The 21,790-nt window shown below is 37.3% G+C and overlaps 1 protein-coding gene across 1 annotated transcript in view; it reads right to left on the bottom strand.

The window, feature by feature from the left end:
* CHST9 (carbohydrate sulfotransferase 9) overlaps positions 1–21,790 on the bottom strand; it is a 292,367-nt gene that overhangs the window by 129,149 nt on the left and 141,428 nt on the right. Inside the window, exon 3 of the mRNA XM_032293135.1 lies at positions 20,872–20,910. Within this exon, the coding sequence (XP_032149026.1) occupies positions 20,872–20,910 (39 nt within the window). The remainder of the gene's footprint in view (positions 1–20,871; positions 20,911–21,790) is intronic.

The following is a 21,790-nucleotide window of genomic DNA, read 5'->3' as shown; positions in this document are numbered from 1 at the left end:
ACAAACTACCATCAGAGATTACTACAAACAGCTCTACTCACATAAACCAGTAAACCAGAAAGAAATGGATAAATTCCTAGACACTTGTACTCTACCAAGACTAAACCAGGAGGGAGTTGAAACCCTGATAGACCAATAACAAGGGCTGAAGTAGAGGCAGCAATCAATAACCTACCAACCAAAAAAAGTCCAGGTCCAGACGGGTTCACAGCTAAATTCTACCAGACGTACAAAGAGGAGCTGGTTCCATTCCTTCTGAAACTGTATCAAACAATACAAAAGGAGGGAATCCTCCCAAACTCATTTTATGAGACCAACATCATCCTGATACCAAAACCAGGCAGAGACTAAACTAAAAAAGAAAACTTCAGGCCAATATCCATGACGAACATTGACGCAAAAATCTTCAATAAAATACTGGCAAACAGATTGCAACAGCACATCAAGAAGCCTATCCATTACGAACAAGTAGGCTTCATCCCGGGATGCAAGTCTGGCTCAACATACACAAATCCATAAATGTAATCTATCACATAAACGGAACCAAAGACAAAAACCACATGATTATCTCAATAGATGCAGAGAAGGTCTTCAATAAAATTCAACAGCCCTTCATGCTAAAAACCCTCAATAAACTAGGTATTGATGGAACGTATCATAAAATGATAAAAGCTATATATGACAAACCTACAGCCAATATCATACTGAACGGGCAAAAGCTGGAAGAATTTCCTTTGAAATCAGGCAGTAGACAAGGCTGCCCTCTCTCACCACTCCTATTTAACATAGTATTGGAAGTTCTAGCCAGAGCAATCAGGCAAGAAAAAGAAATAAAGGGTATTCAATTAAGAAAAGAGGAAGTCAAACTGTCCCTATTTGCAGATGACATGATTGTATATCTAGAAGACCCCATCATCTCAGTCCAAAATCTTCTCAAACTGATAAGCAACTTCAGCAAAGTCTCAGGATACAAAATCAATGTGCAGAAATCACAAGCATTCCTATATACCAATAACAGACAAACAGAGAGCCAAATCATGAGCAAACTCCCATTCACAATTGCTACAAAGAGAATAACTAGGAATACAACTAACAAAGGATGTAAAGGACCTCTTCAAGGAGAACTACAAACCACTGCTCAATAAAGTAAGACAGGAAACAAACAGATGGAGAAACATTCCATGCTCATGGTTAGGAAGAATTAATATCATGAAAATGGCCATACTGCCCAAAGTAATCTATAGATTCAATGCTATCCATCAAGCTACCAATGACCTTCTTCACAGAACTGGAAAAAAACCACTTTAAACTTCACATGGAATCACAAAAGACCCCACATAGCCAAGACAATCCTAAGCAAAAAGAACAAAGCCGGAGGTATCACACTGCCACACTTCAAACTATACTACAAGGTTACAGTAATCAAAACAGCATGATACTGGTACCAAAACAGAGACCTGGACCAATGGAACAGAACAGAGACCCCAGAAAAAACACCATACATCTACAACCATCTGATCTTTGACAAACCCGGCGAAAAGAAGCAATGGGGAAAGGACTCCATGTTTAATAAATGGTGTTGGGAAAACTGGCTAGCAATGTGCAGAAAGCAGAAATTGTACCCCTACCTGTCACCTTACACTAAAATTAACTCCAGATGGATCAAAGATTTAAACATAAGACCTAACACCATAAAAACACTAGAAGAAAACATAGGCAAAACCATCCAGGACATAGGCATAGGCAAGGACTTCATGACTAAAACACCAAAAGCCATGGCAGTAAAAGCCGAGATAGACAAATGGGATCTAATTAAAATTCAGAGCTTTTGTACAGCAAAAGAAACCATCATTAGAATGAATCAGCAACCAACAGAATGGGAAAAAATTTTTGCAATCTACCCATCTGACAAAGGGCTAATATCCAGAATCTATAAAGAACTAAAACAGATATACAAGAAAAAAACAACCCCATTCAAAAGTGGGTGAAGGATATGAACAGACACTTTTCAAAAGAAGACATACATGAGGCCAACAAACATATGAAAAAATGCTCATCATCACTGGTTATTAGAGAAATGCAAATCAAAACCACACTGAAATATCATCTCATGACAGTTAGAATGGCAATCATTAAAAAATCTGGAGACAAAAGATGCTGGAGAGGATGTGGAGAAATAGGAACACTCTTACACAGTTGGTGGGAATGTAAATTAGTTCAACCATTGTGGAAGACAGTGTGGTGATTTCTCAAGGATCTAGAAATAGAAATTCCATTTGACCCAGCAATCCCATTACTGGGTATATACCCAAAGAACTATAAATCATTATATTATAAAGACACATGCACATGTATGTTCATTGCAGCCCTGTGTACAATAGCAAAGACCTGGAACCAACCCAAATGCCCATCAATGATAGACTAGACAAAGAAAATGTGGTACATATACACCATGGAATACTACACAGCCTTAAAAAACGATGAGTTTGTGTCCTTTGTAGGGACTTGGATGAATCTGGAAACCATCATTCTTAGCAAACTGACACAAGAACAGACAGCCAAACACCGTATGTTCTCAGTCATAGGTGGGTATTGAACAACGAGAACATGTGGACTCAGGGAGAGGAACATCACACACTGGGGGCAGTTGTGGGGGGGTAGAGGAGAGACAGAGGTGGGTGAGGAGGGAGGGGAGGGTGGGGAGGATTAACATGGGGAGAAATGCCAGATATAGTATGCACCTAAAGTAAAATAAATAAATTTTTTAAAAAAAGTTTAAAATGGAAAGCCAAAGAGGAAGAGAATGAGTTTAGGTATCCTACCCGAGATTGCAAAACTAGTGGTGGAACTAGAATTTGATGCCTGAATTTGGCCTCCAAGTCTAGTATTCTTTTGCTCCCTCCCCTGATGCCTAGGACAGAGATCACTGTGTTGAGTTGGTATGCTGCAGCAGACCAGAAAGGGGGCTCAAGACAGTTCTTCTGGTCAGCAGGAGAGCAGAGTGAAAGAAGATAGAAGAAACCACAAAGTGATGAAATAGTCTTAGAAAAAATACTGTTCTTGCAAAAGAAGAGCACGATTCTGTTTTCCTTAACTCTTATATTTCTTGGTTAACTGGTTCAAAACAAAGGGGTTTTAGCAAACAAACTTTGCCTGTTGATTTTGCTAATAGAACTGGTGATAACTTTAAAATTGAAGAAAGCTTGAAAGGGCATCACATCTCTCCAGGAAACAATAACGACACGGAAGAACCTATAACTTAGTGGTTCCATGGGGAACCAAGGGATAAAGCGTAAGGAAATTTCTGATAAAAATAGCCATTTAAATGAAGTACAGTCGTCTCTTGTTATCTGTAGTCGATTGACTCCAGGGCACCCTGCAAACACCAAAATCTGTGAATGCTCAAGTCTTTGATATAAAATATGTGCATATCACTGATGTACATTCTCCCATATACTTTAAATCATCTCTAGAGTATTTATAATGCCTAATACAATGTAAATGCTGTGCACATAGTTGTGATACTGCATTGTTTAGGAAACAATGACAAGAAAAAGGAGTCTGCAGTTATGGAGTACAGACACAACCATGTTTTTTTCCTCAAAATATTTTAAATCCATGTTTGGCGGTATCCATGGATGCAGAAACTGACATACATGAAGGGCTGATTGTAATTTGAATCTCATCATCCACCTTTTTCTAATCTTTGGGCCTTACAGTTTCTATTTCCATCAAGTCTGTCTTTAGGTGATACTATTTAAGCACCAGTTTTGAAGAACTTCCTGGTCCTTTAGAAAGGATGATTTTGTAGTAGCTGTTTTAAAATGCTTCAGAATAAAATATTATGTTTTCCCATTAAGTATTAATGATTTGAGTTTATGTTAAATGCTTTCTCCATTTCTTTCCTTGGCACTTTCCAAGTTATTCCCTTCAAGAAGAAAATTAGAAACGTACTCAGATTTCTATGACTTCACAAGGAATTCCTAGAAAGGTCAAGCTTTCAATTGGCTATCCTTTCATTAAAAATTATGTTAAATTGTTCAAAGTGTTTATATTATGGGCCCTCACTGTTATAGACTTTCAAATATGGCCGTTTAGTTTTTAACTGATCTAGTTATAAAAGTAATTATTGCCATGATGTGGCTGTATTTTGGTTGAGATTGAAAACTTTCTTTTCATAAAATAGGATCCCACTTGAATATCTTTCTAGAAGGAGATTATAAGCCATGGGTTATTTGATTAACAAGAATAAACAAGTAAAGAGTATATGAGTAGATGGCTCATTTCATGATTTAAAGATTGTCAAATTAGTTAGTTTACTAAAAGGCAACACAAATTTAACAAATGGGAGAGGCAAGACCAATGTCTGAATTAAGTGCTTCTTTTCAGGACATCTGCATAAAGCCGCGCCTGCGCAGAGGCAGCTTCCTGTGCACTGCTGGCTGCCGGGTGTGCTTGTCTGTGCCCCAGGTCCCCTGTGCAGGAGAATCCAGCACTTTAGAGCACGCTTTGTATAAAATAGAGTGCAAATCAAATCATATTTGAGGAGCATCGGAGAGATAGGACTAGCTCAAGAGGCAGCCTCTAAAGTGAGAATAGCACTGAAAAGGGGTGGAGGGCCTGAGCCCTGGCCTCAGCCATCTCAGGGAAACCCATTCATTCAGCTTCTCTGAGCCCTCATTCCCTCACCTTCACTTACACAATGCTTTAATGTCCATTTCAGCCTTGAGATTCTAGGAAATAGGGCAAAAAACAAATAAATAAAAGACCCCTTCACCCCTTCATTATCATGCAGTCATCAAATTTTTCCTGTTTATATTGTGTTTAATAGTCCTCACCACCCCCATCCCATATGTGTTCTCATATATGCTACCTCATGTAATTTTCACATGTATGGTGGGCTTACTGGCTGGCATGGCAGCCTGCCGTAATCTTGCCATACTATTTCTCTCTCTCTTATTTCACTCTCACCTATATTTGATTCAGTTCCAAATATTTATATAAGCTTTGCTTTGACCTCTCCTGAACTTCAGTTCTGCTTCTCCAAATTCTAGCTTCCACATCAATGTCCTGTTGTTGGATCGAGTGCAGCTGGACTTGAATAAAACTTGCAATCCTTTTCCCCAAAACACCCACCCCTCTGAATTGTACAAGTGTCTTTTCTATGGACACTTCTTCCTGCCATTCAGGAATGCAGATTTGACATCTCCTCGACCATCTCCTCACCCCCACACTTGCTTCCAGTCACCTTTTGATCCTTTCTTTCTATATCTCATATTCATTCTTTTTAGCTTTTAAACTCTGCAGCATTCTGGCCAACATCCTTAGCATATCAAAGTTTAGACGTTTACGACTGTCTCCAAGCTGGTATCCCTGGCTTTCACTTCCATTTTCATCGTAATTTTTCCAATGAATTGTTTTAAAAATTGTTTTTCTCATGCTAAATGCCTCTCCAAAAACCTTGATTTTCCTTTCACTGTTACAGGATCCAGTATAACTGCATTAAATACAAATCTCTGCTTCCCTGTGTCACTCAGAATTCTCCTCTGCAAATTCTGAAAGTCCCCCGAAGAGGCCACATCCATTTCTAATCCCCAAGCTCGAAACAGCTCTCATCCTTCTGTTTGAAAAAGTCATATAGCTTCTTCAAGATCTAAGATGGTTTCTTCTCTCAGTTTCGGAGTGGCTGTCCCCAAACTACAGTAGGTGTTGCTCATTGGGAGGAAGGCAACAGCACAGGAATGAGCAGCATGCCAGGCCAAGCCCCTTATATATACATGAACTCATCTGTTCTTAACCTCATCAGGCATGCATCATCACTGTCCCTACTTTAGAGGTGAAAGTGTGGCTCAGAGAGGTTAATAACTTGTCTAGGTCACAGATTTGCCAAGTGCTGGATCCAAATCTTGGTGGTCTGGCCACAGAGTTTGTACTTCTAAGCTTTATACCAGACTACCTATTGAAGTTTCTGTTGCTCTATAAATCCTTTTGTGCCACTTGTCTCTAGCACATGCAAGCTTCTTAAGGGAAGGCTCTTTGTCTCTGTCCTCTGTAGCCTGTGACTAGCACACAGAAACACCCCATATGTGCAGCCTTAGAGGTCCAGGGATGGAGTTTAGCAGTAGCAAACCCCTGACAGTGTCTCTGTGGTTAAAACATACAGAGACATATACTTTCCTTTTTGATCTTTCCTACACTCTGATAAAAGTTCTGGCTGCATATTTCATAGAATAGAAAAAGAGTAATACTACTAATAAAAACATCTGATACATTTCCACATTTCAGAATGTGGGCCAGATAATAAAGAAAGGTCTTTCAATAGCCCAGCCTCCCTCCTTCCCTCTCTTTCTTCTTTTCTTCCTTCCTCACTTGCTCAACAAATATTTGTTTTATGCACACTCTGTGCCAGAACAATACACCTCCGGGTTTGTTATTAATGTTTTCAGATGAGATGCTAAAACAACAGAGCCAAGTGATATTGAGTAATTACTAAAAGCAACAAAAAGATTGCTAAAATGTATTGTGAGCATACCATCAGCCAGACATTGGGCCAAGTGCTTGGCAGGTATGATTTCACTTGATCCTTATTAAAACCCTATGAGATAAAAAGATTATTATCTCCATTTTATATATAAGGTAAGTAAGGTAAAAGGTGAAGGTCACAGGACTCCTAAGGGACCAAGCAAGGATTCTAGTTCAGGTATTTTGAAATGATAGCCTGCACTCTTACCCTTTACACTTGACTCCCGCCAGGAGTAGATACAGCTTTGCAACATACCAGAGGCATATTTAAAGTTAGTTTCATATCCTTTGAAAATAGTTCCATAAACAGTATCAGGGTACAACAGGAATGCCTCCACTATCATTTCACACTTTACCTGAAAGCAGGTGTGTGACTTTTAACAAGTTAACTTATCAGGGCTTTATTCAGTTTGTAAAATTAAAAATTAGCACCAAGTAAGCTCCAGAATTTCTCCCAGACACAGACCTTCTATTATTCCAGAAAGGCAGCTGTTGGGCAGTAAATGTTCACTAATCTTGGAGTCAGAACGAGGTTTCTTTGAATAGCCCCGCACCCTTGTTATCAGTCCCTGTCACTGTGGTTTGTACCTATTACTTCCAGTTTGTCATCTGCTGTTTTCAACTGTCTGGAAGACAATCACCGAACCCAAATAATCATCTGGAGATGCAGTGACCTGTCCTTTACCCCGCCCTTTTCACACACACAGTTCAAGATCAAAGTCTCAATTTCTCAGTCCTTTATCATCCTGCTCTGTGGCTGTAGGTTTTGTTCTTTGGATGTGAGATTGCACTTATGTCCAATATTTCCTTGCTGCAGGTCCTGGCTGAAGAGGAAGTGCTACTTCTGATAAAATAACACATCTGATTTGGAAGGATGTTTGCATCATTCCCTCCCTTCTCTTTTTCTCATTTTCAAGATTACTTTGCTCTCCAGCGTGATACACGTCGAGCTTTTTCTTTTGATCTGAAATAAAGTCTCTTTCTGTTTTTGTGCTAGGGGCCTTTTCTGGGTAATCTCACTCATTTTGTTGGCTCTAATGACAACTATGTTAACACTGGTGACTCCCAAATTTCTGAACTGTGTTTCTTACCTGAGCTTGAGGCTCAAATAAGAATGTGCCCAGAGCACATGGCCTCAGGTTTTCTATGAGCACCCAAACAGAACCTATCTAAATATGAAGTCCTCCTCTTCTCTTCCAAACATGCTCTGGCTCCTGTGCCACCTCTCAGGGAATGTGGCACTTAGTCACTCCAATCAGGGGCCTTGGGATTCCTCTGCATTCCTCCATCACTTACATGTCATTGATAACCAAGTCCTGTCCATTCCTTCTTCAAACATTTCTCAGATCTACCCACTTCCCCATCCCCACTGCTGCTTCCCTGTTTCTCACCTAGATAATTGCAGTACATACCCAAGAAGCATCATTGCTTTTGGTAGGAAACAGTCATTTCAAACTTAAGATAAATAAAATAGAAATCTCCTTTTATCCTGAGCCTCCCAAATGGGTCCTCTCGTGTCTGCTATATCTCAGTAAATAGTATTGTTCACCAGCTTGTTCTCATCTTAAACCTGGAGCCATCCTTTATCCCTGTTTTTGTATCCTTCCACATCCAATCTATCAGTATGTGCTGTCAGTGTTACTTCTAAAATCCTTCCTAAATCTGACAGCATCTCATTATTTCTATTGAAACCACCTTGGTCTAAGCCACTTCATTTTTCTCTTGGTTTACTTGAACAGCTTTCTTAAATGGGCTCCATTATCTCCTTTTTTTTTTTTTTTTTTTTTTTTTTTCCTAAAATCCCACCTGTGTCAGAGAGCTTTAAAAAATCTCATTATCTGGCTTAAAATTCTCCAGTGCTTTTTTTTCTTAATGCAATTATCATAAAATCCAGACTGTTTCCCACAGTCCACAAGGCCCCATGTAAGCTGCATGCTGCCACACGCTCACCCTTGCTCATCACGCTCCAGCCATGCTGACTTTTTTCTCCTTCCGTCAACCCACCGAGATTGCCCTGCCTCAGGGCCTTTGCCCTCTTCTCCCAGACCTGTTCAGGGCTGGTTCCTTCACATCATTCAGGATTTAGCTCAAATGCCTCCTCCTCAGAGAGGTTTTCCTCTCCCACTCTGGCTAATGTGGTACCTGTTTACAACCTCCCAGAATTTAATTGTATCTCTTCTGATGAGATAATGACCATAGACTGATGAATATGTGTGTTCTTTTTTAACTAAAAAAGTTGAAAGTTGAAAAAGATGAAAGCTTTTTTCTTAAAATAGAAAAATATAGGCTTACTGAAGCAGGTTATTTAAAATTAGAAGAAAAACAGTTTGAAATATCTTTTGTGATGCTGATTTCAATTTCTTTGGCTGATTTCAATTTCAATACATACCCAGAAAAGGGATTGCCGAATCATAAAGTAGTTCTATTTTTAATTTTTTTGAGGAATCTCCATACTGTTTTCTATAATGGCTGTACTAATTTACTTGATCACCAACAGTATATTAGGATTCCCTTTCCTCCACTTCCTCGCCAACACTTACCTTTTCTTTTATTGATGATAGCCATTCTGATAAATGTGAGCTAATATGTCAGTGTGGTTTTGATGTGCATTGCCCTGATGATTAGTGGTGGTGAATCCATTTTCATATACTTATTGTCCATTTGTATGCATTCTTTTGAGCAATGTCTATTCAGGGTCTTTGCCCATTTTTAAATCATGGTTTTTGTAGTTGTTATTTTTTGCTATTAAGTTGTATGCATTTCTTTTATAATTGCAGCATTATTCAAAATAGTCAGGATATGGTAACAACCTAAATGTCTACCAATAGATAAACTCTAGAGCTCTAATGTAGAGTATGATGACTATACTTAACAATACTGTGTGGTATATGTGAAATTTGCTGAGGGTAGATCATAAGTGTTCTCAACACACACACACACACACACGGAAAAGGTAATTATGTGAGGTGATGGATATGTTAATTAGTGTGATAATGGTGATTATTTATGCATATATCAAAACATCAGGTTATACACCTTAAATATACATAATTTTGTCAATTATACCTCAATAAATTTGGAAAAAATAAAAATAAAAATGCCATACATGCGATATCTATATTGATGTGTCAAATTCAAAAGTACATATCCTTTCTTCCAGTGTAATAGTACCCATGATATTCTGAATGCTGACTGAATACAGACACTGGATGATTCAGGTTGGTGAAAAGAAAGCAAGTTGCATCAGCTCTTCTGATGGGACATGGAAGAAGCAAGAGTCCTGCTTCATAGGTAGGTCTCAAGTTGAGACCTAACTGCACTTCCACCTCTCCTGTATCTCCAGTTTCAGGAAAAAAAGGATGGACATTTTTTTTTTTTTTTAAAGAAGTATCTCTTGTTTGTCTAAACTGTCTGGAAGACACAAACTGATGTGAAAATCCAATTAGACCTCTGGGAATACAATGTAACCTAGAATTAATTACAGTGTTTCTATAGAAGGAAATATAGAGGCATAGCTGCTGTGTTTTGTTTTGTTTTTGTTTTGCAACATTTTGTTAAGGTAATTTTCAAACACACTGAAAGGTTGAAAAGCTTCATTTCTTAAGATCATATTTCTCCCTATTTCAGGCAATGCCAAGCAGCCTTAAAACTCCCTACCTGCTGAGTAGGACCAGTATATTCTAAATCCCTAAGTGCCTGGGACAACGGACTGGGCCACAATATGATTTTTGATATTTTGGTTACCTTTTTAGTGTGCTTATGTCTGTAGTGAGCTGACCACTCCTGCTAGACAGAAAGTGACTATTATTTTTTAAAAAATTATTTTGTGGTAAGAACACAACATGAGAACCACCCTTTTAGCAGATTTTACATGTACAATACAGTATTGTGAGCTGTAGGTACGATGCTTTACAGTGGATCTCTAGAACTTACCAGGGGCTGCAGGGCGTGGGAAATGGGAGTTGCTAAACAGCTGTTATATTTTTGTTGGTTTAAAAAGCTCTGAATTAAATTTTTTCTTCAAGTCTCCTTATGCCACTGCTGTGAAGAACATCTATGTGGTTATCAGGCACATTTGTTTTCTGTCATTTAGATAGGTTTTTCATCAATAAGTACTGATTATTGTGTCACATAGTATATTGCTTATACAAATTCTGAAGTCAAATTGTTTTTAAAAATCTAAATTAGTCACATCTTAGCCTTGGCATTTACATGATTTTCAGCAATATGAGCTGAATGGTCTCTCATGTCTGCCATCTTTATATACAAATCTGTTACTTTTCATCCAGAAGAGATCTTCCTTTGACAATTTCTCATGAATTTGATAATTTACTAGTGGAAAGAGTATGATGCCAAACTTACACTGAACTAGATCCTATTGTGTTTATACTCAACACAACTCAGTGGTCCCTGAAAAGACAAAAGCCTGGGCGTGGTGGCTCATGCCTGTAATCTCAGCAGTTTGGGAGTTCAAGGCCGGAGGACTGCTGGAGTCCAGGAGTTCAAGAACATCCTGGGCAACACAGTGAGACCTTGTCTCTACTATAAATTAAAAAAAAAAAAAAACAATTAGCTGGGTGTGGTGGCACACCTTTCTGTCCTAGCTACTCAGGAGGCTGAGGCAGGAGGATTGTTTGAGTCCAAGAGATCTAAGCTGCAGTGAGCTGTGATTGTGCCACTAGACTCTAGCCTGAGCAACTGAGTGCAGAATGAGACCCTGTCTCAAAAACAAAACCAAACCAAAAAGACAAACAATGCAACATGATCGGAGGTGCCTGTTCACTTATTTTTGCCACTAATAATCATATGTTATTTAAAAACAGGAGATGATTAAATCCATCTTTCAGGTCATTTAGTTTAGTTTCTTTTAATTTGTACAACCTCTCAAGGGCTTTGACTACTGCCAATTCCCAAGCCATTCAGGTAAGAAAGCACTGCTGCAAAGTATATATATTTAATGCTTCCTAAGAAGCTCACTAAAATTCAAACATTACCAAAATAATTGGGATACCAAGAATAGGACATTACTGGTACTTTAATGTGAAACCAGGACCTAATACACATATGTTGGGAAGCTGTTATTTAAATACTTTTGCTATGGAGTTATATTAAAAACATTGATTATCTCTCTTTTGATTCTTTTTTTTATAAAAAAGACAAGAATTATTTTTTCTTGTGTTTTAGATAAACACTAGAAAAGTAAATTATATTTTAAAAATGAATTTATATCTTACTTTAAAAAATATATCGTACATTTGCATTGGGTTAAATAAAGAAGATAACTTCCTGTCCAGGTACGGTGGCTCACACCTGTAATCCCAGCATTTTGGGAGGCCGAGGTGGGCAGACCACTTGAAGTCAGGAGTTGAAGACCAGCCTGGCCAACATAGTGAAATGCTGTCTCCACTAAAAATACAAAAATTAGCTGGGTGTGGTGGCATGTGCCTGTAATCACACCTGCTTGGGAGGCTGAGGCAGGAGAATCACTTGCACCCGGGAGGTGGAGGTTGCAGTGAGCCAAGATCATGCCACTACACTTTAGCCTGGGTGATAGAGCTAGACTCAGTCTTAAAAACAAAACAAAACAAAACAAAAACAACAAAAAAACAAACTTCCAGTGAGGAGCCTCAGCTCTGCAGTGTCCACTATGGTAGCTGCTGGCCACACATGGCTGTTGAAAACTTGCTGTCTGACTAGCACAACTCAGAAATTGAATTTTTAATTTTAATTATTTAAAATTTTACTTTAAAATCTGAAGTAAAGTGTTTTTCCATTAACCATAACCTTATTGCTTTCATAGACTACATTTTTCTTCAATGATTGCATCATGTAATCTTCTATTTTCTATTATAATACACATGCTTAGCATATCTATCATTTCTAGTGTCAAATGAATAATTTCTTATATTGATTGCATGCTGCAGTAATAATACTTTCAATATCCTGACTTAAATAACATATCATTAAATTAATTTTTCCTACTGCATTTTACTTTTTGAAATGCAGCTACTCAAAATGTAAGTTTATATATATGGCTTACATTGTACTTTTATTGGATATTGCTGATCTAGAAGAAAGCAACAGAGAGTAAAAAATGACAGCAACAACAAAATATATGCCAACAAGTAAATAAATTATGAAATCTGGAGGGTCTTACAAATTTACTCATTCCTTCGGCCTAAGTTAAAATCTTATGAAGTGCCACATGATCCAGCAATTCTATTTCTGAGGTATATACCAAAAAAATAGAAAGCAGGGCCGGAAGAGATATATTTGTACACCCCATGTTCATAACAGCATAATTCAAAATAGCCAAGAGGTGGAAGCAACCCCAGTGTCCACTGTTGGATGAATGGATAAATAAAATGCAATATATACACACAGTTGACTCAGCGTTAAAAAGGAAGGCAACTCTGGCACATTCCACAACGTGGATGAAATTTGATGTTATGAAATTAGCCTGCCACAAAAACACAGATATTGTAATGATTCTACTTATATTAAGTACCCAGAGTTGTCAAATTTACAGAGACAGACAGTGAAATCATGCTGGCCAGGGACAGAGGGATGGAAGAATGGGGAGTTACTGTTTAAGGAATGCAGAGTTTCAGCTGTGTAAGATGAAAAGATTTCTGTGAATGGGTGGCGATGACAGTTGCACAACAATGTGAATATACTTAATGCCACCGAACATTTTCACATATAAACGTGGTTAAAATGGTGTCTTATGTATATTTTACAATTAAAAAAATAAATTAAAAAACGTTTAAACATCATATAACTATGTTGCTCTTATTGCTCCAGAAAGATATAGTCCATTTCAAGTTACCATGAAGGCTAAGGAAAAATATTCAATTTAATGTAGTTCATATTTGCTTATCTATATGTCCTGGGATGAGTATTTTTAAATGGCAAGAAAGCTAGCAGATTAGGTAAGAAAAATGGCCAAAGAAAACAAGATAAAAGTGCATTAAATAAAGTCAGATTTTGAATGTGGTGTTTTGTTTGTCTCTGGATATCAGCGAAACAGAGAACTGTGTTTTCAGAGAAAGCGTGATAAAATTGCATTTCAGGGACATTTTGGAGGAGGAAAGGACTATATCTGACTGAGAAATACAGATTGTTTCTATGCAGTGTGAAATGTATTAGAGATTTATAGTCATATTAATAACCAGGCCATAGTAAAGCCGTGTAAGGAAATGAAGGTAAGCTAGGGCAGATGGCATTCAAGGGACATTTGGAAGGGACTCAAACAAGGGAAAGATGTTCAAACAATGGAAAGATGTTCAAACAAAGGCATGGGCCATGGTCAGGATCATCCCGTCCTTTAAACGGTCCAAATGGAAGCCAAGACACTGGGATCACTTCTAAGAACATTTAGATATGCTAGCTACACTCAATAATGTAGTAATTCATGGTCATCTATAATCCCTCAGTGTGAATTAATTAATCAGATCACTCAACTGCTTCTGAAAGAGACTTGTGGTTCTGGTGTCCCTCACAACAGGAACCTTCCTTTGTTGGTCTATTTTCCCACTAAAGCTTAGCCTTTCTTGGAATTCCTCCAACTGCCACTCAAGTCATAACCTCACTTCTGGGGTGAGTGGACTTCAGGTGTTTCATGTTTCCTTAGAGTTTCATGCCTTCTCTGTTGTCCTACACAAGCTCTCATCTGGGGATTTTCAGTGAAATAATGGGACAATTTATATGATTGACTTCTGTACTGCATGGCTCAAGTGACATACATTCACTTTAGAAGGTTTTAAGTTGCACAGAATACAAGTATATTATTTGCAGTTGATTAAAATGTTTGTGGTCATATCTGTTTAAAAGAACAAGTTAGGCATCTGTTTCTTGCTTAGAAATAACCACTTCATTTTTTTTCCCCGTGGGAAAATCAGGTATGACTTAAGACTCCTTTCACAGGCCAGCCTGAGGATCTCTGATATTCTGTTTCTGTGTGCATTTATAATCCTTTGTTTATATAAATGACACTTTTAGCTAGTCAAAATATGTATTTACCCAGAAGCCTTAATTACAGGTCATGTCACCTAAGAGTGTAGTTACTGTCATTATTATATTGACTGATACAGAGCTAAACACATGTAGGTTGCCCTTTGATACAACTTTCACGATAAATTAGTTGATCATTCAACACATACCTATGAGCCTAATAGCACGGGCCTGATTTTGTCAAGAACTGCTTCATCTCATGCTGCCCTGATGAGATTTATTGTCTAGCTCTTGAATATTCATTTATATTTGAAGTTACTTTCTATTTCAATTAAAAATTCCTTGTGACTTATTTTTGTAATACCATATTTAATTGAAGATGAAAGTCTAAAGTAAATTTTGACTAACACAGATTATGAAATTATTCTCCATTTCCTCTTCTGGGTGCAAGAAACACACACATGTTGTTTGTGAAAGAATCAACACAGATAAAAGTTTCTCTTTTTCAGTTATACAATGAGGCATGCTGTGAAATTTACTGTGAGGCAGCTGAAGATAATATTTCTCCTCTGCCACCTAAAGAAAGCATGTTTCAAGTCTCAACTGTGTGCAGATAAATCCTGTTCAGTGTACTATAATAGCAATACAAATTAAACATTAAATATGTTGAGGGAATTTCAGGTAGATGTGTTCATATCTGTAGTTTGACTATGTGGTGTGTCATGGCAATTTCTCCTTCATTAGCTACTTAGTATTTCAGATTTGTTTAGTTTGCATACACACATTCCTTTAAATCTACTGTTATACAATAAAATTTAAGGTATTTTAAAAATAATGTGGCACAGCTCTGTTGTTATTCATTCTCTATCACAAATTCGACTGGCTGGAAAATGAAGATTGTTTAAAAATAAAATCCGTAGGACTTCGTTTAATGAACAGCCCAAGTGTAAGTCTTCCATTTTGTGGATAGGAAAATGTATCTAACAGACTTTATTTCATTCAACAATAAATATTGTTCTGAAACCATAAACCCAGAGAAAATTTGTTACCTTTTAAAACAGAATTCATTAACATAGTTCAGAGAGCCAGGTCTTCAGGAAAGCTGCTTGAAAAAGCAAACATGCTAGAGATGGATTGCCTGGAAGGCCAAGGCAGAAAATTGGTAGCTTAGAATTACAGGATGGAAAAATATGAGACTTTGTTTATACCACCCTGGGCCACTGGGCATAGGATCTTAGGAAAAAATATTTTGCTTCTTTTTTCAGCAATGCCTTGGGGTCTATGTTAGGCCAGATGTGGATCCCAGGTCTGGGTTCAAGTCTCAACTCTGCCATCTATTAGCTAACCCAAGTGACGACCAAGTCACATAGCAGGGCAGTGGGAAATGCCCAGGCTTTGCTATCATGCAGACCTAGATCCAGGGACACACTGGTCGATGTTTAAAACTGAATGGACCCTCATTTGTAGTGTTTGCCAATTTCCATGATGTAAATACTCCCATCATGGCCAATTTTAAGCTCCCTACATGACCTCACTGAATGCAGAGTTGGGAAGACAGGAGCACAGTCAGTTCTCTCCAGCAGCTTAATTAAAATGGTATGCCCCCTGATTTCCTTGCCTCCTGTCAATTTCTCTTCCAATCCATACTTCCACTGAGATTTTTTGAAATCTCTCTTCTGGAGAGATTTTTAGAAAATGCAAATGGATTCCATTGCACTTCATTAGCTTTCAGCACTTACTGCGTAAAGTCCAAACTCCATGGAATGGCACAGATGGTCCTTGTTGATTCTGGCATGTGCCCACCGTTTGGCCACATCTCCCACCTCATGTTTATGACTCTGCTCCAGTTTTATTATATCACTAAACTTTCCCTCAATAGGCCACTACCTTTTCCCACTACCTTCATCTCTCTGGCAATTTCTCTTTCATTAACTATTTTGTGTTTCAAATTTGTTTAGTTTGCATAAACACATTCCTTTGGCCAGCCAGCCCTTTCCCCCCCTTTTTTTAAACCTGGTAAACTATTCCAATGCTTTCTTCAAGGATTGACTCAAGTCTTGCCTATTCCAGGAAGCCCTCCCTGAATTCCTCACGATAACTTGTACATCATTCTCTAAAAGGCACTCTTGACACCATGTTGTAATCATGTGTACTTGCTTTTCTCCCTGAACTGAAAGTGAGTGAATTAAGGATATTTATCCCACATCTTATTTATCTTTGATGTTAACCACAAGTCCTGGACAATCGAAATATTTATCAAATTGAAAGTATCAATTTATAAATGCCTCAGATTCCTTCTCTGCCCCTTTCGTGGTGCCTGAGTTGCTGTCAAGAAAAGCACTTTTATAAGCTATGAACAAGTTAGGAGATAAGCATTTTAAGCTTGATTCTAACTAGAATAATGATTCTCAAAGTGAAAATGAAACACATAAAATATTGCAAAATGCCGATGTCCAAAACGATCGGCTTTTCAAGGATAATAGTTTACTTAAATGTATTTGTCACAATGTCTTCTACCTGCTAACTTCATGTATTTAATGTTGGTCACCAATAATTAAATCTATGACCAATTAGGTATTTCTCACTCTTAGTTTTTAAGTTTTTTTTGGATAGTAGATAGGAACTATGGCAAAAAGGCTATAAAAATAGAAATAGCATAGATAAAAATCATGCCAAATGTGCTATTATTTGTATTTAATAAATGTGACATATAATAAAGTGAACACGTTATTCATGCACAGATAGAAGATTTTATTCGGTATCTACTTAGCTATTGTTTTTTATCCTGAATGACTGCATGTTCAGTGTGTGTTACTACAAAGTTTTAAAACAGAGGTGCCATTGCTGTTGTAGAACATTTCCAAGAAGCAACACACTCAGTCTTTTTGAGTGTGTTGCAAGCCTACTTTTTGTAAGTTGCAAGGGACTGAGCTTGCAAAGCAGATGTTCTACATTTGCTAAATTTCCAATAATGAATTTCACCTTTTGAGTTGAGAAAAAAAATAACACTGTTCCTCTCAATGGGTAGCTTTTTGCAAATTATGCAAATGAACAAACAGTTTTCTAACTTTAGGAATGCTCTAATGTCAGAAATGAAAAATATGCAATTGATTTCTCCATTCTGTCGTCCACTAGGGCTATTCTTTCCATTACACTTAACTGAATTTGAAAGCATTCTTCTCCTTGGAAATGTGTGAATATAGATTTAACAGATGGTGTTACCCTAGTTTACGTTAGTAAGCATCCTAACATAGCTTTTTCTAAACAATAATTTATAATGTACTCTTCTTCACAAGAATTCTTCTTTGCATTTTATGCTGTGTTGCTTTCTAATACCGGGAATTCCATGGCCCCCAAAGAGGTCTTTCTTCTGATCAAGTAAAGCTACTTCAAACAATGGAATTTTTATATCTATGAAATAGCTGATCTTTAAAAAAAATTTTTCTGGTGAAGAGAATCAAGGGAAAATCGAAATTTGATGACATCAGGCATTTGCCTTCTCATATTTTTCCATTTATCATTATACCACCATATATTTTATATAATATTCTTTACCAAGCCAAATCACCAAATTTAGTTTTGATATTTCTAACCATATTGTATGGATATGACATAGACTTCCAAACTTAGCATCACAGGGCATATGATTTAAATGGGTTTTCAAAAATGACAATGAATGATACCAAGTTATACATATTTTCTTGTGAGTTATTTCTGGCTTATGAAAATAGCATCATACGTGAATCAATAGCCAGGATTGCAATCAGTGTAGACCGACTCTAAATAGAAGTCACTAAATAGACTACAGGACAGTTTTATTCCATAGTCTTAGCACCATCAGCTAGATGCTTTACTGAGAAACTCAGTCCAAACTAAATTAGTGTAATCTTTGGAACATGATTCATTTAGTACATAATGAAATATAAGCCACTTAAGTTTTGTTGTCCCCAATATACATAGTAGAGACATTTCATTTAAGTGAAAATGGCAGTAGAATCATAGACACAAAATTAGAAAAAACTTCAGCAATGATTTAATCAAACTCTTCATGAATCTCTTGTCAATATTCTTTATGGGGGTACCCAACCTCTGCACATGTTTACAAACATAATCTCATTCTTTCTAGTCCTAGAGACGTTTCCTTGTTATGAAGTTACTTCTTACCCTAAACAAAAAGTGACTTCTGTGTAACTTTTATCTTAGTGCAAGACTCTTTAACAAAGAATTAACCTTAACCAACCAAAATATGAGTGTCTTGGTGGGTCCCGGTTTTAATAGGAATATTCTGTCTAAAATATTGTTTTCTAAATTTATTTTTGTTTCAATTATTATACATTTAGTGCAATAGGATAGGGTAGATTGAAAGGGCCCAGAACCTAATATTGGTCTTTCTTAGCCGGGAGATGAACTCAGCTGTAAACAGGTGGGTGCGGGGTATACAGTAACTGAAGAGGCAGAACATAGAATCTGAGAAAAATGAACAAAGATGCAAAAAATTCCAAGCAGGAAGTCAGAAATAGGAGTGTGCATGATGTTTTCGGCATCTAAGCCACACACTTTATCTGAAGAAGCGTTCATTCAGGCCAGCACCACAGACTGATTGTAGTATTTATGACTATAATGGCAAACAGTATGTTCCAATCTTGAAAACTCAGACTATCTTTACAAATGTAGATTTCTTGAGGGCATGATTTGTTGTCCTTTGAAATGGTTAGGAGACTCTATTATTTCCCTAGAATATGGGCTCTATCCATTAGTTATTTTTGACTTTACTCTCTCATAGAAATCAGGCAATTGACAAGCTATGAATCAGATAGGGCAAGTCAGTAAAAATTCCACTGGTAAAGGGAGTTTTCTCATAACCCTAGTGACTTGTGTTCCCTATCAAAGATGCTGTTGCCTTAAATATTTTCCAACTGTTGAAAAGTGTTTTATTAAGCAAGTAACGGAACAAAGCATTACAGTGACTAGCACTTTGTTTTGAAAAGAAAGGTTAGCATGTTGGGGGTACAGGAAAGGACACGGAGTGAAGATGCCTGAGTTCTTGTCCTGCCTCTGTCTCTAACCTGGATCACACAGAATTTTAGAAGCCATGACTATGGAGAGAACTTAAGGAGGCATCAGATATAACACTTTGGCAGATTTAGCTTTCTTCCAAACTACGAATTTTCTTTAACTAAGAAGGCAGTACTTACAGCATCATGGCAATAGCATTTTAGAAGCTGTATAAATAATTTCCCCACAAGGAGCAATAATGAAAGTAATCACACCTGTGAGGGAATCAGACACTTTCAGAGACTTTCTTGTCTTCACAATTGTGTGTGTGTGTGTGTGTGTGTGTGTGTGTGTGTTCATGATCAGGCTTTAAAAGATTTCCAGAGAACACGAACAATAATATTTAACAGGAAATTTATGCAAGTATTAAGTTGCCCACTTATCCGAAATGAATGCTAAGGTTAGGAAGGAGAACAGAGATAGGAGCTTATGTTGTTTATACACTTTTAGATTAAGATGGATCTTTGCCTTCTACTGACTATACTGACTTTTTGGAAACACACATAATACCTTATTACCAGATGAGAAATGAAGCTAAAAGAAGCTAGTGGATGGGAGTGACCGGTAGCTCTCACTTATCCCAGGAGTAGTGGGTTGGTGGAAACTCGGGAAGGATGGTGGGCATAGCTACACATGCCTAATTAACATTCTCTCTAATTGTTGGCAATTTCTGGGCATTGTGAGGTGGAACACTGCTCCTAGGCAAAGATTGACTTGGTAAATGAAAAACTATCTTACCTCACAACTTTAAGCCAAAAGGCAAATAATGGAAATATGAAAATGGAAAAACTTAATTTTGTATTAGTTGGCAAAGATTGACCCCTTGTATGTGCAATGGCACTCTGCCAAAGCATAATTCACTTCTGAATCCATATGAATTTAGAAGTGAAGGCATTCTTAAAATTCCTCCAAAATATAAAGATGCTTGTCAGTTAACACTATCCCGAAAAACATCTAATACATAAGCAGTTTTAAGAAATAAAATTGAGATTCATAGTCATTTGGGAAAATAAACTGGTTGTCAACTATTACAATGTTTGTATTTTAATACTGGTGGTTGCAAGGCTTACCTTTAAATAGATAATCATGGAAAAATTAAACAATATTCCACTCATTTTCTTTTAAATGTAATGATTGCATGAAAAGGGTATAACTGATTGATGTGAAAGTGAAAAGGCTAAATATATGAATTTATTTTAATTAAATTAATATTGATCAGTTCAAGAACCATAAACTATTACTTTTCGTGTGAGTTTTTGAATAATAAATTTAAAAAATTTTAAAGGTGAAATGGAAATAAAATCAGGAAATAAAGCTGGAGTCCATTAGATAAAATCTTACCTGAAGTTACTTTTTGTTCTCCTCTCTTCTCCACTCTCCCTGAAATGAGAAGTGACAGATAAGTTACAGCATGGAGCCATGAGAATATGATGAAAATAAGATGAAAGCCCAGTTTATGGCAATTTCCAAACACAATCACTACTTCAGCCATGTCCAATGTGCTTCTGGGGATGCCTGGTCTCAGCTGACAGGCATGAGAACTGCTTGCAAACCAATTTATGAAAATCAAAAATAAGTAAGTATGCCTTAAATGTGCTGTTGGGTTTTAAAAATCTTGTTAGTAAGCGTCATTTACTCAACAATAAACCTACAAAGGGCAAATCCCCATAGAAAGCACTATGGGGAAAACAGCTAAATAAGACTATGCCTTCTTACAACCCACTTGAAAAAATAGAAAGGACGGACAATACAACATGAAGTGAGATATGCCTCAAAAGGTATAGAATGCTTAAAGATATGAGATGATGAAGCAGTTATTTTTTATTTTATTTTTGAGATGAAGTTTCACTCTTGTTGCCCAGGCTGAAGTGCAATGATGCTATCTTGACTCACTATAACCTCTGTCTCCCTGGTTCAAGTGATTCTCCTGTCTCAGCCTCCTGAGTAGCTGGAATTACAGGTGCTCATCACTATGCTTGGCTAATTTTCTGTATTTTTAGTAGAGATGGGGTTTCATCATGTTGGCCAGGCTGGCCTCGAACTCCTGACCTCAGGTGATCTGCCCGCCTTGGCCTCCCAAAGTGCTGGGATTATAGGCGTAAGCCACCACACCCGGCTGAAGCAGTTATTTTAAGAAAGGAGGGGGTGCTCATGAAGTTATGGAGAAAGTGGTATTTGATTTTGACCTTGAGAGACAAATGGGATTTTAGAAATCTGAAATAGAGAAATGGCTGGTTCTTGGCAAAGGAAACAGTATGGG

The sequence above is a fragment of the Sapajus apella genome, unplaced genomic scaffold (assembly GCF_009761245.1).
Source record: "Sapajus apella isolate SASKATOON/1434 unplaced genomic scaffold, GSC_monkey_1.0 scaffold29, whole genome shotgun sequence".
Taxonomy (NCBI): domain Eukaryota; kingdom Metazoa; phylum Chordata; class Mammalia; order Primates; family Cebidae; genus Sapajus; species Sapajus apella.
The sequence above is the reverse complement of the archived record's forward strand: the minus strand, read 5'-3'. Positions and strand labels throughout refer to the sequence as shown.